Source organism: Melospiza melodia, chromosome 8 (genome assembly GCF_035770615.1).
Source record: "Melospiza melodia melodia isolate bMelMel2 chromosome 8, bMelMel2.pri, whole genome shotgun sequence".
Lineage (NCBI taxonomy): Eukaryota > Metazoa > Chordata > Aves > Passeriformes > Passerellidae > Melospiza > Melospiza melodia.
The window spans coordinates 36,941,954-36,958,852 of record NC_086201.1 but is presented as its reverse complement, the minus strand read 5'-3'; the positions used below and the strand labels follow the sequence as shown (position 1 = coordinate 36,958,852).

At 54.2% G+C, this 16,899-nt stretch overlaps 1 protein-coding gene across 1 annotated transcript in view; it reads left to right on the top strand.

The window, feature by feature from the left end:
- Positions 1-16,899, top strand: part of SH3BP4 (SH3 domain binding protein 4) — a 36,285-nt gene that overhangs the window by 12,511 nt on the left and 6,875 nt on the right. Inside the window, exons 2-3 of the mRNA XM_063162722.1 lie at positions 9,703-9,902; positions 13,071-15,433. Of these exons, the coding sequence (XP_063018792.1) occupies positions 9,782-9,902; positions 13,071-15,433 (2,484 nt within the window). The 5' untranslated portion in view covers positions 9,703-9,781. The remainder of the gene's footprint in view (positions 1-9,702; positions 9,903-13,070; positions 15,434-16,899) is intronic.

Sequence of the window (16,899 nt, the reverse complement as noted above, 5' to 3'; positions counted from 1 at the left end):
GGTTGTGTCCTGGCCCAGAGAGGCAGCTTTGCCATCACACACGATGGGGGCTGCAGGGAGGGGACTTTGGCTCTCTTTGGCACCGCGTTAATCCCAGCACGGCCTCGCCTGTTCTCAAACTGACGCAAAGCTGCGGCTCAAAGTTCGTGTCTTTGTTTGCAGATAAAGCCTGCCCATAAACATTTGGGGCTTAAAAAATGATGAAATTGGTTTCTTATCAGCCATCTGACCCACGGTGATGGGACTGAGCAGCTCTTAACACGGCCGGACCGAAACAACAAAACCTGAGATGGGGGTGAGTGGTGTTGTTTTGGGGTTTTTTTTCCCCCTTCACGGCACTCCTGATGCTGTGGAAAACGCTTGGAGCCACTGCTTGGGTGCTGTCTGACCTCCCTCACCCCCAGGCTGAGTTAATTTGCAGGTTGCAGGGAGTCTCTGTGCAGTCTGCTGGGCTTTAATTTGGGGGTAATTAATTAAACAAGCAGGCGCGGCGCTTGCTCCTGTGTTGCATAAACAGCAGCCGGCTCTGGTGCATCTCAGGCACTCTCCTGGCTGGCACAGGTAGGTGTCTGCACCTGGAAAGCTCATCCCCACCCCTGGAGAAGCTCTGGACTGTGTTGAAGTGAGGAGTTGAGATTCTGAAAGCCACCTGAAACGAGGCAGGTGCTCTTTGTGTCCTCGGAATGGGTGTGGTGTCCAAAGCCTGCTCTGGATGGAGGCAGGGACACGTCCTGGGATGGGTCTGCAGGTGAGGTCAAACCTGAGAGGTCGTAATCCAGGCTCTGGTTGGTTTAGATCAGATATGAAGAATAAATTCTTCTCTGTGAGGGTGGCAAAGCCTTGGCACAGGATGCCCAGAGCAGCTGTGGCTGCCCCTGGATCCTTGGAAGTGCCCAAAACCAGGCTGGATGGAGCTTGGAGCAACCTGGGCTAGTAAAAGGTGTCCCTGCCCATGAGACAAACTTTAAGGTCCTTTCCAAGCCAAACCATTCCAGATTCTCTGATCTGACCCCACATCCTTGCATCATCCCCTGGGATTTTGCTCTCCGGGTATCCCTGCCCTCTTTTTGACATGGGAATCCCTGGGTTATGAGATTGGGTGAAGCATGGAGCATCCCATGAAGCAACCCCCTCTTTCCTTTCCCATCAACTCCAGCAAAGGGTTAAGCTGCTTAAACCCAGGTGTCCCTGGCAATCTGGTTTGGGAATGTTTACCAAAGAGGAGCTTAAAAGAACCCAGCTGTTTTGAGGGAATTCTTTGCAATGTGCTGATTCTGTTTGTTTCTGCTCAAAGAGAGGAAAGAAAGGAAGGTTTTTGGCTCCTGTCAGCATTTTCAGCATAGCTGAGGGTGTCCTGTAATCCAGCAGCAGATCACTGATGGCCTAATCAGGAAGGTGTGCTAGAAAATTAAACCAAGAGGGCTTAATTTTGGATTAACTGGACCAGTTCTTGGATTAACTGGACCAGTTCTTGGAATCCAGAGAGGTTTCATTCATCATTGCTTGGTGCCCAGGTGGCAAGCTGGGAACAAAACCCCTTGTCTTCCCCCCAAAATGGGCCTCCTGACTGAGGATACCTGGAGATGGATCAGTCTTGGTGGAGTGCCTGGGCGGGGAGAGCAGCGTGGAGCTGTCTGTGCTGACCTGCTGGGAGGCGCCTCATCTCTCTGGTGCTCTGCAGCTCATCCCTGGAGCTTTGTGCTGTCCCCTCTGCACCAGCTGTGGTGGCAGCCTGTCCAGCCAGCAGCACGGGTGACTTTGCTGTGCCTGCCCTTCCCTGGTCACGCTGGTGGGGCTGGTTTTCCAGCCAGGAGCGAGGAGGACACGTGGCACTGCAGCAGCTCCTCTGCGCCAGGCAAGGGCAGAGCCACTGCAGGGTGATGGGGACAGGGCTCTGAAGTGTCCAAAGCTCTGTCATCATCTCCTCCTGGGGGAAGCTCAGCAGTTCAGGGACTTTTGGTTTTGACAGCTCTTGATGGCCAAATTAGCATCCAAATTATCCTAGGAAGGAGAAGCTGCTGGGACTGCGGCTGGAGGGTGGGAAGATGGGGAGCTGCTCCAGGATTTTCTCAATTAATGCCCTTTGCCTTCAAGCTTTTGTGGATCTGGTTGGTTTGAGATGGGGAAGAGGGGCTGAGTGACCCCCCCCTTGGGTGGCCATGAGATGGTTCTTGCGGCACCCTCAGAGGTGGGAAGCTGTTTCCCCTCTTTTTGACTTCCATGGTTTCCCTTGCTCTGCTCTTTGTGGGTGTTGGTCTGAGATCTCCTGAGATCACCATGGTGTCTGTGCGCATTGTCCTGGTGATTCTGGCAGGATCTTTTCTTTAGAAGTGTCTTTTTGTGTTGCTCTGGGAATCTGGGTTTCACTTCTCCTCCACCACTGATTGCCTGTGTGAGCTTGGGCTGTTGCCTGATCCAGCTCAAATCTGAGTTTCCCTGCTTTGAGAGACATTTGGACCATTCTTTTGGCCCTAAGCATCCTTCAAAGCCTTGCTTTGGCTGTGGCCAAACTCTTGGGCTTCGGAAGGACTTTGGAGGGGCTGTGAGGGCTTGGAGGAGGACAGTTCTCTCCTGGACTCCTGTTCCATCCAAGGCTTTTAAAGCTTTTATGACTTTTGTGTTTAACTCCTCTGGGAGCACAGCACTGGATGTGACTTTGGTTTTTTGTGGTTTTGTTGGTGCCCATGGGACTTACCTGGATTAAACTCCCTGCCCTGCCAGAGGGGCATCCATCCAGATAAAAACCTAGAACACCTTTAGGAGTGCCCTGCCTGAGTTAGGAATTGTTTCTTTCTCTTGGGAAGAACATTGAGCACACAGCAGGGCCAGACCAGGACTGAACTCTGCCTCTTCTGACACGAGGGCTGGTGGATATCAGATGGGCTTCTGCTCCTGGTGGAGATGAGTTTCCCTTCCCTGGCCAAGAGGTCCAGGTGAGGCTGCAGAGCAGTCCCCACTGAGGTCACCTTTGATCTCACAGCCTCACCAAGAAACGTTTGGGCAGCCAGCACCTCTGGGGTTTTACCTGGCTCTGTGGAATGCAGGAATCTGTTCTCGGGGAGCGCCGCGCTCTCCGTGCCGGCATTCCACCAGCATCCCTTGCACCAAGGACCGTCCCACTGGTGGCATCCCTCTGCCTTGGTTGTTTTTGGCAATCTCAGAGGGGGTGGCTGGTCTTTCAGCCCGTGGTAGTGTTGAAACCATGGAAGCAGGTCCAGCTTTCTTTGCTTCCCTGTGTTATCAGGACGGGCATGTGTGTCGTGGTTTTGTTGCTGTGGAGCGTGAGGATTTGGGCTGTTGTCCCAGGAAAAGCTTTTTTGTTTCTCTGTGAACCTCACAGGTGTTCCTGCCCTGTGCAGCACCTTCCTTTAGAGGTTCTTTAAACCTATGCCATGCCAGCACCGTTTCCAGGGATTTGGGGTGGGCTTTGAGGATGCCCGAGGGTGGTTCCTGCATCTCCAGGACTCTCCTGTGCCATGGCATCAGTGCTGGGCAGTACAGGAGGTCCTGCAGGGAAAACTCCCATTTCCCATCCTCAGGACTGATTTATATTTGAGTCTCATGCAGCTGGGGATGGATCTTCAGGGGGATATTCCTCGTGCTCCAGAGTGGCTGCTATAAAAGGAAGCTCTCCCGTTGCCTGTGAAGGATGACAGGGAGGCTGTGATGGACACCAGGCACCAGCAGCACACACTCTGCCTTCATTCCCCTCCCTTCTCCATGGAGCTTGGCTTGCCCTTGCCTGGCAGCAGGAGCTGAGCCAAGCTGGAGCTCCAGGGCAGGATTTTTCCGCGGGGAGCGGAGGGCACGGTGTGGCACGGCGTTGGGTGCAGCCCTTCCCACATCACACGCTGGGAACGGGCTCCAAAGCGAAGCCTTGGGACGTGAGGAGGGCTGGGAGGTCCTGATGCTTCCACAAGTCCCTTCTTGTTTGCTGGGAAAAGGACTAAAGGAGCCCTTTACTGTCGTGTTCCTGGCAGCTCCTCGCGCTGGGACGGACGTGTGGGTTCACACCAGGCTGTTCCTCCTGGTACAAAGAGCTGGTGTTCGGTGTTGTCTTTAGGGGTGGTTTTATCTCTGCTTGGCCTGGGTGGGTTTTTTGTTTTCCTTTTCTTTGGAAGATGAAAGCGTTGGCTTGGCAAACACAAGCGGTGAGGGAGGAGGAGGAGGAGATAAGAGAGAGGCAGCGGGGTCAGGAATCACCGGGCATGGCTGGAACCACGCTGGGAAAATGCTTGGGCCAACCCTCTGAGGGGAAAATCCCAACAGCAGCCGGCTCTTCCTCACCCATCACCATCAGCAAGGCTCATGGAAAGGACCTGCATCACCAGGAGATGAGCCACAATGTTATCATCAGTCTGTTCCTTGCCACCAGCTGCTTCCAAATGCATCCCAGCCTTGCAGGAGGCTGCAGAGGAGCTGGGAGGGGCCGTGCTGATGTTTGAATTGGATTTACCTCACCAGTTTCAAGGGCATTGTGCTTTTTCTACCTGCCTGAAGATATCTGTCAGTACAAGCATGGGGAAAGGAGGGAATTCCTTTTCCATGGAATCCGTTGCCACTGGGGGAAAAATGTGTGGAGAGAGTTGTGTTGTGTCATAGCCATGAGGGAGATCTTGAAGGTGAAGAACTCACAGGGCAAAACCAAGTTCCCAAATCAGATTGTTGGCTAAAATTTGGAAGTTTTGGTCACTCTGGGGCTTTTGACAGCTGTTTTTGTAGGGCCATTGCACCTTGCAGTGGGTTGGTGTCATCCAGGGTGTGGAGGGGTCATTTCTGCATCTGCCCCCGTGGATTTGAGTTACTGGGGGTTTTGTGATTGATAAAAGCAGCATTTGCAGTAAATTCAAATTGTGTGGGACAAGCATTGTGGGGAGAGCTGTGGCTCTGGGACATGAATTCCTCCCTGGGAAAAGTTGAAATTTGCTCATATCCAAGCAAAGCCGACTGTTTGTAAAAGAAACCTCCAAAAACACTTCTGTGTTTGTGGGAGAGCCAGAGGAACTCGACTTTGGAGGAAGAAAAAGCAAATTAAAAGCCATAAAGCAGCAAGTGCCTGGAGTTGATCTTGGCTCTGCTGTGGGGAGAGGATGATGATGGATTTTCCAGGGACAACAGGGTGGTAGTTATGGCAGAATTGACCAGTCCTGTGTCACCGTGGCTTCCGTTCCTTGTGCTTCCCACGGACATGGATTTGCCATGGCGGGATGGACCAGGGGATCCATCCCACCAGGGATGGAGGTTTGGGAATGTGGGATGGGCAGGGATGTGCACAGGCATGTGCAGGGATGTCCCTTGGCTGCCCCTGCAAGGACCTGGCTCCATCTCCAGCCCTGCTGGTGCTTGGTACCACCCAGCCCTGCCTCTTATCAGCCCAAATTCCTGGCACCAGGGTTTTCCCCTCACTGAGGGCTCCTCTCCCACCTGCACCACGTCAGTGCTTGTTGGAGAGGACCTTCCCTTGGCCAGCAGCAGATCCTGCTTCCCTCCCTCCCACCCTCGGGCTGCGCGCTTTTGGGTGTTCCCGTGGTTTTATGATTGCATTTCTTTGCTCCAAGACGTGGGGTTGGGCTTTTTCCCAGGATTTTTTCCCTGTCCTAGCGTGGCTGGGTGCCCGTGGTGTGTGTTTGATAGCTCAGTGTCCAGCCAGAGGTGGGTCCATCCCATAATCCCATCAGGAATGATGGCTGGAGCTGGGCAGGACGGGGCTCTGCTGTGCCAGGGGGTCTTGGGGGCCTGCGGAGTTGGATTTCTGGGATAAATTCCACCAGACATTTTTGCAAGGAGTTGTTTTTAACCTTCCGTGTTCAAGCGCGGCAGGAGAAGTTTGGTTTCGTTTTCAGTGGAGTTTTAGTAAGCGTGGTATTTTTAGCAAGATGTGACACTGTCACCAGCCCCAGACCTGCTGCTGCTCCATGCCTGGGGGGACCTGAGGGAGCAGCTCCGTGTTGGAGATGTCCAGGTTGGAGTTTAGGAAAAGGTTCTTCCCCCAGAGGGTGCTGGGCACTGCCCAGGGAAGGTTCAGTGCAGGGGCAGCGCCATCCGTGCCAGGAAGCTGTGAGGATGCACCCATGGAAATCTGCTCACCGGGGCTGCCCTAAAGCTTTCCCCAGCTCCCAGCAAAGCCTGCTTAGGATTTGGGAAAGAAAAATGTCCCCCTCCGTGGGGCCCTGATTTGTTGGGATGCATTTATTGGGATGGGGGGGGAGCAGGCAGCAGGTCCCCCTGGGCTCCTAGGGCTGGATTTTCACCCTGCAGCATTCCCTGTCCCTCACAGGAGGGGAAAAAAGCAGCGTGAAGAGCAGGTGTGGGTGCCTTTGAGGAGCTGCTGGCGCTGTCAGGGTGTGCTCTGGTGGCCCACTGGTTTCCTTCCCCCCCCACCATTCATTTCGGATGCTGTCTGTGGCTTGGGGTATAAACAGATGGGGCTGGGTTTCCCCCTGCTCTATATTTAACCCCAGGCTAAATTTAAAGCGCTTCCAGAGGAGTTTGCAGACCATTGTCTCGGCCATTTCTAAACAATTCTTGCCCCTTCCACCCTTTGTTTCCCCCCCCCCCACTTATCCCTTTTTTCCTCACACAGCCCGGATTTGAGGTTTTGCTGGTGATCTCTGCATTCAGAAACATTTTGGGTCCATCCCCAGCCCCAAAATATCCCAAATCCAGTTGTAGGGAGGGCCTGGCCCCCATCCTTCAGTGTGTGTGAGCATCCCTGCATCCAGGAGGGACAGACAGACCCGGGATGCTGCTGTCAGGACAGGAAATGCCTTTCCATTATCCCTCGTCTGTGTGTAGATTCCCACTGCCTTTGGAGGCCTCAGGGTTCCACGCAGAGGGGATTTTTCCAGCTGTTCCTCCACACAGCCACATCTGGCAGAGGCCTTTAGCAGGAAGTTTCCCATCTCCTTATATAAATAGAGGTGGGGCGGGGAAGCATCCCTGCAAATTCCAGGCCTGTGGATCTGTCAGTGAGAGCTGTCAGGGCTGTAGCTGCCATAATTAGTATAAAATTCATTTGGTGCAGGTGTTTCAAAACACATTCGTGGCTTACACATGGGTTTTTTCCCTACTTTGTGCAGTGCTGCCCAAGCAGGGGGGAATTTTGGGAAGCCGCAGCAGTTTTGTTTTGTTTTATTTTATTTTATTTTATTTTATTTTGTTTTATTTTATTTTATTTTGTTTTATTTTATTTTATTTTATTTTGTTTTATTTTGTTATTGTTTTATTTTATTTTTATTTTATTTTATTTTATTATATTTTATTTTATTTTATTTTATTTTGTTTTATTTTATTTTATTTTGTTTTTATTTTATTTTATTTTATTTTATTTTTATTTTATTTTATTTTGTTTTGTTTTATTTTATTTGTTTTATTTTATTTTATTTTTATTTTATTTTATTTTTTTAAACAAGAATTGCCAAAATCAGTGAGGTGTGGGGTCTCTGGAGGGAGGCACTGTGTGTTTGGGCTCTTTCCACATTACCTAGAAAAGCAGCAATCCCAAATGACATTAATGGGTGGAACTGGTTGGATGGTGAACAGTGCCAGCCAAGTGGAGCATCCTTCCTCCCTTCTTTGCATCCTAATGGAGATTATTCCTCCTTATTCCTGCTTATTCTTGCTTATTCCTGATTATTCCTGGTTATTCCTGTGTCTTGCCCCTGGCAGCAGCTCCAGGTCTTCTCTCTTACCTGTCCCAGCTCTGATAAGCTCAGCCTTGACTCCAAGCCTGGTTTTCCCCTGTGTTTATTCCCAGCAGGACCCGACAGGAGGGGAGGCTCTCCTCGAAGGGGAAAATGTTTGCACACAAGTTCTCCCTTCCCTTTTCTGGCTCTGTGCATCCCCTTCCAGCCAGCCACATTCCTGGCATACCAGCCCTGGGGATGGCTTGGGAAGCAATTCAAGCAGGCTGGAGTATCTCCTGTTCAGGCTCTCCCCCTGCAAAATTTCCTCTTGCTGCATTCCAGAAAAGGGCACCGAATCCTTCAGGAATTGCTGCTCCCCCTCACAGTGCCTGAGGAGACATCAGCTCTGTATTCCCACCTCAGGAATTTGGGTCTGGCTGCTGTTTTCTGTTGGATTTCGTTTTCAAGCAGAGGGAGGAAAAGAGAAAAAAAAATTTACATGGGAGGGGGAGAAAGGAAGAGCAGCATTCAGAGTGGATGAAAATCCCTTTGTAAAACAAAGGGATTTGGATATAACTTCTAATTAAAACTTTTATGGTTAGGACCTGCTGGTGTTTTGCAGCCAGGCTGGAGCTTTGTGGCAGCTCTGAGGGAGCGGGAGGCAGGGGCTGAATCCAGAATTTCCAGGATGATCTCGACAGCATTCCTGCTCCCTGGTGCAAACCTGGAGTAGCAACTCATGGCTCAGGCTGTGCTCCAGCCGTGCCTCAGCCTCTCCTGCTCGTCCTGGCCCATCTGGCCCCTGTCCCAGCTGCAGAGGACACGGGTGACGTCAGGGGAGCTCTTGCCCATGCTTGCATCAGCCACCACGTTGGTGGTCGGAGTGTCCTTTGGGAATGGGCTCTTTTTCCTCTCAGCTCCACTGGGCTCATCCAGCTACTCATCCACAGGGGCTCTCCAAGTGTTTCTGGAAAAAAAAGAGGGGAAAATTGATTTTTCCTTATTTTTTCTTTTATTTTTTGTTGTATTCAGTGTAGAAAGGGATGTTGTTGGCTGGGTGAGGAGAGAGCAAGTGGGAAGAGCCGGTCCCCATCCTAGGAGGTGCTGCAGTGGCAGAGAGGGATGTGAACAGGGAAAAAGCCCAGTCCTGTGGGTCTTTCTGCTTCCACAGCAGCCTGGTGCTTGGTGCTTTTATAATTGTGTTACAGCAACCTGGAGATGCTTGGGAAATGGGGAGAAGGACCAATTTACAGTCCTGGAAGCAGCATATTCCCAAAAATCTCCTAAAGGCCAGAGGGCTGCTTCAATGGAGTTGTTTCCCTCATGGTGCAGGCCCGGGCTGTCCAGGGTTCCCTGGGAGCATCCAGGTTGTGTTCCAGGATGGGGTAAGGAGAGCAGGACAGGCTCTCCTGTACGGGGATCAGCGTCTGGGTGCCGTGGGGAGCCTTTCTAACAGCCTGGCCTCTGTCTGTGTCCCCCAGGCTGGTTCCCCGAGGTGACAGTGGGCTCCCCATCCCCATCAGGGCTTCTGGAAGTGTTTCTGCAAGTGCTTCTGGAAAGAAAGAGGGAAAAGTTTATTTTTCCTTATTTTTTCCCTTTATTTTAATCGTGTTCAGTGCAGGAAGGGATGTTTCTCTGCCTGGTTGGCCGGGTGAGGGGAGAGCAAGTGGTTGAAGAGCCGGTCCCCATCCTAGGAGGTGCTGCAGTGGCAGAGAGGGATGTGAACAGGGAAAAAGCCCAGTCCTGTGGGTCTTTCTGCTCCCACAGCAGCCTGGTGCTTGGTGCTTTTATAATTGTGTTACAGCAACCTGGAGATGCTTGGGAAATGGGGAGAAGAAACAATTTGCAGTCCTGGAAGCAGCATATTCCCAAAAATCTCCTGAAGGCCAGAGGGCTGCTTCAATGGAGTTGTGTCCCTCATGGTGCAGGCCCAGGCTGTCCAGGGTTCCCTGGGAGCATCCAGATTGTGTTCCAGGATGGGGTAAGGAGAGCAGGACAGGCTCTCCTGTACGGGGATCAGCGTCTGGGTGCCGTGGGGAGCCTTTCTAACAGCCTGGCCTCTGTCTGTGTCCCCCAGGCTGGTTCCCCGAGGTGACAGCGGGCTCCCCGTCGGCGGCAGAGGGGCCATGGCCATGTAGGGCCCGCCGGGAGCGGCGATGGCAGCGCAGAGGATCCGGGCGGCCAACTCGGGAGGGCTCCCGCGCTGCCGCTCCGAGGGCGCCCTCATCGACCTGGGCGAGGCCTTCGCGGCCGAGAGCGCCCTCTGCGACGTCAAAGGTGCCTGGGAATCGTGCCCTTCCTCACTCCGACCCATCCTCATCCTCTGGGAGGGCTGGAAAAGTGGCTGGGCATCCCCCCTTCCTCATTCCAGACCATCCCCACCACCTAGAAGAGATCAAAAGGTGGCTGGGCATCCCCCCCTCCTCATTCCAGGCCATCTCCACCCCTAGTAGGGCTCAGAAGGTGCCTGGGCATCCCGCACTCCTCACTCCAGGCCCATCTCCATCCCCTGTGAAGGCTCAAAAGGTGCCTGGGCATCCCCCCTTCCTCATTCCAGGCCCATCTCCATCCCTGGGAGGGCTCAAAAAGTGCCTGGGCATCCCCCCCTCCTCACTCCAGCCCATTCCCATCCTCTGGGAGGGCTCAAAAGGTGCCTGGACATTCCCCCCTCCTCATTCCAGACCATCCCCACCACCTAGAAGGGCTCAAAAGGTGCCTGGGCATGCCCCCCTCCTCATTCCAGGCCCATCCCCACCCCTAGCAGGGCTCAGAAGGTGCCTGGGCATCCCGCACTCCTCACTCCAGGCCCATCTCCATCCCCTGTGAAGGCTCCAAAGGTGCCTGGGCATCCCCCCTTCCTCATTCCAGACCATCCCCACCACCTAGAATGGCTCAAAAAGTGCCTGGGCATCCCCCCCTTCTCACTCCAGCCCATTCCTATCCTCTGGGAGGGCTCCAAAGGTGCCTGGGCATCCCCCCTTCCTCATTCCAGGCCATCCCCAATCCCTTTGGAGGGCTGGAAAGGTGCCTGGGCATGCCCCCCTCCTCATTCCAGGCCATCCCCACCACCTAGAAGGGCTCCAAAGGTGCCTGGGCATCACCCCCTCCTCATTCCAGGCCCATCCCCACCACCTAGAAGGGCTCCAAAGGTGCCTGGGCATCACCCCCTCCTCATTCCAGGTCATCTCCACCACCTAGAAGGTTTCAGAAGGTGCCTGTGCATCACTCTCTCCTCATTCCAGGCCCATCCCCATCCCTGGGAAGGGCTCAAAAGGTTCCTGGGCATCCTCCCCTCCTCATCCAGGCCCATCTCCATCCCCTGGGAGGGCTCAGAAAGTGCCTGGGCGTGCCCCCCTCTTCATTCAGGGCAATCCTAACCCTTGGGAAAGCTCAAAAGGTGCCTGGGCATCCCCCCTTCTTTATTCCAGGCCATCCCCACCCCCTAGAAGGTTTCAGAAGGTGCCTGAGCATCCCCCCCTTCCTCACTCCAGCCCATTCCCACCTCCTAGAAGGGCTCAAAAGGTGGCTGGGCATCCCTCCCTCCTCACTCCAGGCCATCCCCACCTCCTGTGAGGGCTGGAAAGGTGCCTGGGCATCCCCCCCTCCTCATTCCAGACCCATCCCCACCCACTGGGAGGGCTCAAAAAGTGCCTGGGCATCCCCCCCTCCTCATTCCAGGCCCATCCCCACCCCTGGGAAGCCTTGGTGACACCAACAAGGTGGTGACAAAAGTGTTTCCCTCTCCCCAGCGCTGGGAGCCTGCAGCTTGCTCCTCCAATAATCCTTTTTAGGTTTGTTTTTTTTTTTTTCCAGCTTTTATTGCTTTTTTTTTTTTCCCTGCTGTGTTTTCCTTTTATGCTGCGGTCAGGTGGGAGGGGAATTGCTGCTCCCCTGGCAGGAGAGCATCCCAAGGAAAAGCTCCAGGTGGAAGCTGGAGAGCAGCTGAGGGCCTTGAGAGTAAACACGCACAAAGGAGATTGTTTCTGCAGGTGTAGCACCTGAACATCAAACACTTGCTGCAAATTAGATGGGTTTTAATGCAAAACCAGGAATTGCTCCTCTTATCCGAGGGGTTTCAGCACATCCCTGTTAACCCCTGCATGCCCAGCTGGAGGGACAAGGGAACAGCCTCTTGCCTGTCTGATCTGGCACTAAAAATGCTCCATCCTCCAGCATGACTGAGTTAACAGCGGCTTCCAACCTAGCAGGCTGCCAAAAGAATTCCAGTTTGGAGTTTCTGTGCAGTTTCCCACTGGATGAATGCCCCCACACCTTTGCCTGCTGGCAGAGGATGTGTACAAAACTCTTCTCCTTGGAATACTCAGCCCCCCAGGCTATATTTAAAGGCCTCTCTTTGCTCAGCTGTATCTTCCCTTTTTATTGTGGGAAGTGAGAAGTGCTGCCAGCCTGTGAGTGGAGGCTGCAGGGATGTGCATTCTGAGCTCCCATCCCTTTGTCTCTGGGATTTTAAGGGCTTCCTGTGTTTTCTAAACTCCCTTTTCCTCCCACAGAGCTCTGTTGAAGCAGGTGCTGTCCCAGTTCCCTTGCAGCTCCCTGTTGGTGAATATCCAGCTTTCCTTGTTTTCCTCAGACTCTCTGGGGAGGCAGCACACATTTAACCATTGATGTGGCATCATCTGCAGCTTTTTTTTAGTGCTTTTTACAGAAACACATCCTGAAAATGAGAGCTAAGCCAATAAATAGGGTGGCAGTGTGGGCTCAGCCCAGCCTGGATGTAAATTGGGATTCTCTAGCAGAAAACTCTGGCACTTCTGAATGGGGTTTGGAGATGCTGCCAGCACCAGAACAGCAGTGTGGGAGGGAGGGGTGGGATTCTGTGAGGGTTCAACCTGGGTAACCTTCAGAACCACAGACTGGTTTGATTTGGGAGGGACCTGAAAGCAGAAGACATGTTCCCCTAGCCCAGGTTACTGCAAGCCCCATCAACCTGGCCTGGAACACTTCCAGGGATTCAGAGGCAGCCACAGCTGCTCTGGGCATGTTTCAGATGTGCAGGAGAGGGGTTGCAGCAGAGCAAGAGGGTTTTTAGCCTGTAGGGAGAGTTATCTTGGGTTTGGATGAACCCTTTAGGGAAGAGAGGTGTGAATCTACCAGAAATAGTGGAGTTTTCTTGAAAAAAAATTATGGAGAAAAATACCTGGAGGCTTGAGAGACTGCCTAGGGAATCAGTGGACTTGCAGGTGTTCAGAAAACACATAGATGTGGCATTTGGGGACCTGGCTTAGAGGTGGACCTAGCAGTGCTGGGTTAATGGTTGGACTCGATGGTCTTGGAGGCCTTTTCCAACTTTAATGATTCGGGGATCTCAAAACCACCTTCATCACTAAAAACAGTGTGGAATGGTGACCTGGAATGAAGGCCTCCAAGTCAGTGGTGGCTGTGCTGAGCATTTCTCACACTGCTGTCTCCTCCTTGCCTCCTCAGTGCCTTCTCCCAGTGCCTTGCTGGTGGACAACCCCACGTCCTTCGGGAACGCCAAGGAGGTGGTGGCGATCAAGGACTACTGCCCCACCAACTTCACCACGCTGAAGTTCTCCAAGGGGGACCACCTGTACGTGCTGGACACGTCGGGAGGGGAGTGGTGGTACGCCCACAACACCACGGAGATGGGCTACATCCCCTCCTCCTACGTGCAGCCCGTCGGCCACCGCGACTCCTCGCTCACCGACAGCGGCGTCATCGACAGCCTGCTGGAGAGCCCCGACGAGGGTGTCAAGGAGCTGGACCTGCTTGGGGAGTGGGCTGAAGGGAAGAGAAACTCTGCCAAATCCTACCACAACAACCCCTTCCTGAACGGAGTGCACACCAACCCGTTCCTGAACGGGAATTCGCAAGCGGCGCCCGGCTCGGACAAAGAGTCCGACTCCAGCGTGGCCGTGGATTTGTTGCTCTTTGATACGGCAGCTCCCACGGCGGCGCTCCCCACTTCAGCTGCCAACAGCAGCCTGGGGAATCTTTTTGATGAGTTTCCCTCCACCAACAGGCTGGATGTGGAGCAGCCCGTGAGGAGGGACAACCCCTTCTTCCGAAGCAAACGCTCCTACAGCTTGTCCGAGCTGTCTGTCCTCCAGGCCAAGTCGGACGCGCCGGCCTCCTCGGGTTTCTTCAGCGGTTTGAAGTCCCCCACCCCCGAGCAGTTCCAGAGCAGGGAGGATTTTAGGACAGCGTGGCTGAACCACAGGAAGCTGGCCCGGTCTTGCCACGACTTGGATTTGCTTGGCCAGAATCCCGGCTGGGGTCAGACGCAGCCGGTGGAGACCAACATCGTGTGCAAGCTGGACAGCTCCGGCGGGGCCGTGCAGCTGCCCGACACCAACATCAGCATCCACGTGCCCGAGGGCCACGTGTGCCCCGGCGAGACGCAGCAGATCTCCATGAAGGCCATGCTGGACCCGCCGCTGGAGCTCAACAGCGACAAGTGCAGCACCATCAGCCCCGTGCTGCAGATCAAGCTCAGCAACATGGAGGTGAAGACCTTCATCATCCTGGAGATGAAGGTGTCGGCGGAGGTCAAGAGCGACGCGGTGAGCAAGAGCCTGGTGGGGCTGCAGTGCCTGCGCAGCGACATGAAGGAAGGGCCCTACACGCCATTGCAGCTGAGCTATTCCTATGGGGACACCATCCAGGTGCAGCTGGAGAACCTGGAGCCCTGCATGTACATCGCGGCCGTGGCGCAGGGCCAGAACATCCTCTACCCTTACACCGTGTGGGATTACATCAGCAAGAAGATCACGGTGGGCGTCTACGGCCCCAAGCACATCCACCCTTCCTTCAAGACCGTGGTGGCCATGTTCGGCCATGAGTGCGCCCCCAAGACCCTGCTGGTCAACGAGGTCACCAGGCAGTGCCACAGCCCGGCTCCCGTCGCCCTGCAGCTCTGGGGCAAGCACCAGTTCTCCCTGTCCCGGCCCCAGGACCTCAAGCTCTGCATGTTCTCCAACATGACCAACTACGAGGTGAAGGCCAGCGAGCAGGCCAAGATCGTGCGGGGCTTCCAGATGAAGCTGGGCAAGGTCAGCCGCCTCATCTTCCCCATCTCCTCCCACGACCCCAACGAGCTGTCGGACTTCACGCTGAGGATACAGGTCAAGGATGACCAGGATGCCATCCTCACCCAGTTCTGCGTCCAGACGCCGCAGCCGCCGCCGAAGAGCGCCATCAAACCCACGGGGCAGAGGCGGTTCCTGAAGAAGAACGAGGTGGGGAAGATCATCCTCTCCCCGCTGGCTGCCACCGCCAAGTACCCGGTTTTTCAGGACCGGCCGGTGTTGAGCCTCAAGTACGGGAAGCTGCTGAAGACGGTGGTGAGGCAGAGCAAGAACCACTACTTGCTGGAGTACAAGAAGGGAGACGTCATCGCCCTCCTCAGCGAGGAGAAGGTCAGGTTGAAAGGGCAGCTGTGGACCAAGGAGTGGTACATCGGCTACTACCAGGGCAAGGTCGGCCTCGTGCACACCAAAAACGTGCTGGTGGTGGGCAAGGTCAAACCCAGCTACTTCTCCGGGCCGGACCTCACCACCAGCCTGCTGCTGGAGCAGATCCTGAGGCCCTGCAAGTTCCTGACCTACATCTACGCCTCGGTGAGGACTCTGCTGATGGAGAACCTCAGCAGCTGGCGCTCCTTTGCTGACGCCCTGGGCTACCTGAACCTGCCGCTCTCCTTCTTCTGCCGGGCGGAGCTGGACAGCGAGCCGGAGAGGGTGGCCTCCGTGCTGGAGAAGCTGAAGGAGGACTGCAACAGCGTGGAGAACAAGGAGAGGAAGTCCTTCCAGAAGGAGCTGATGACGGTGAGTCTGAGGCCTGGCGAAGGGGGGCTTCGTTCCTGGCTCTGCAGTGGCATCAGGGGAGGTGCCAGTTCCCTAGTTCAGTCTTTGGGGCGTGAAATCCACCTTGAATGTCTTCTGAGGACTGCTGGGCGCTGCCAGGTGGGAGTCCAGCCCTGTGGTGGGTGGGATCTTGGTTTAGCAGGATCATGGCAATAATGAGGGTTGCGCTAAGGTGCTTGGAATTCCAGAATCACACAATGGCCTGGGTTGAAAGAAGCCTCAAAGCTCACCCAGTCCCACCCCTTGCCATGGGCAGGGACACCTTCCACTGTCCCGGGTTGCTCCAAGCCCTGTTCAACCTGGCCTGGAACACTTTGAGGGATGGGGAGCCTTGTTTTTGAGTGGCGCCTCTGAGCTGGGATGTTTTATACGTTACAAACGGAAATGTGTGACTTGCTCCATGTCCTGAAAGGAATCTGGGAGAAGTGCTGCCTGCCAATATTCCTAGGATGCCGTTAGCAAGTAAATCCCTCACAAAATATCGCCTCCACGATCCTTTCTAGCACTTAATAGGAAGTGAGCCAAAGAAAATACAGGGCAAAGTGTCTGGGAGAGATTTGCAGCTCTCTCCGGTTCCGTACTGTCCCACAGGAGCAGAGTAACTGAGTTATGGAGAAGAGCATGGTTTAAAATGTCAATTGGATTAAGGAATAGCGGCGGCCTTGCTTGGCAAAATGAAATTATGGCAAAAGGGGGCTGGGGCTGAGTGGAGGAGTTCGGTTCCCACATTCCTTTTAGGGAGAAGGGGGGAATTTAAGGATTGAGTAGAAGGTGTTACGGAGAGTATGGAATCCGTTGTTACTCATGGAAATGTTGTCTGGAGAGTTCCCTGTGCCCGGGTACCACTCTGGGGCCTGTGGGGTGACATTTCAGCTCTGACTTTCAGTTTCAGGTCATGCCACCAACACTGCTTCTGTTGCAGGGTTCTCCTGGCCATCAGTGACCCTTTCCTCACCCAGGATTGGACAACCCGCCCTGTTTCCCCCCCAAGGGAGGGCTTGCTCCTTTAATCATCAGCTCAATGATTGTTGGGATGAAATCCGTGCTGCTCCTGCTGGATGCTCCCGGGACTGTTTGCTTTACCTGTTTGCAAGCCCCCTAGGTGTTGCTTTTATCTCTCCCCATTGTTTTCAGGGATCCCAGGCAGCCTGTAGGTCATGGAGAATCCTCACGAGGAGACAAAGGGAAAGATAAGGCTCAGGGAGCTGCTGGCTCCAGGGGAGGGCTGGGAGCTGCAGGAAAACATCCTGCTCCCCTGTGGCTGTCAGGAGAGCAGAGTCCCAGGGCAGCTTTTATTCTCCTTGTTTGTCTAATCCTGCTCTCTGTGAGGCTGAGCCTGTGGATCAAGGATGAGCTCCCTTCTTGGTGGAACGTGATGCTGCCTCCAAAACCCCTGGCTGCCGTCAAATCCTCCTTAGCCTATGGAG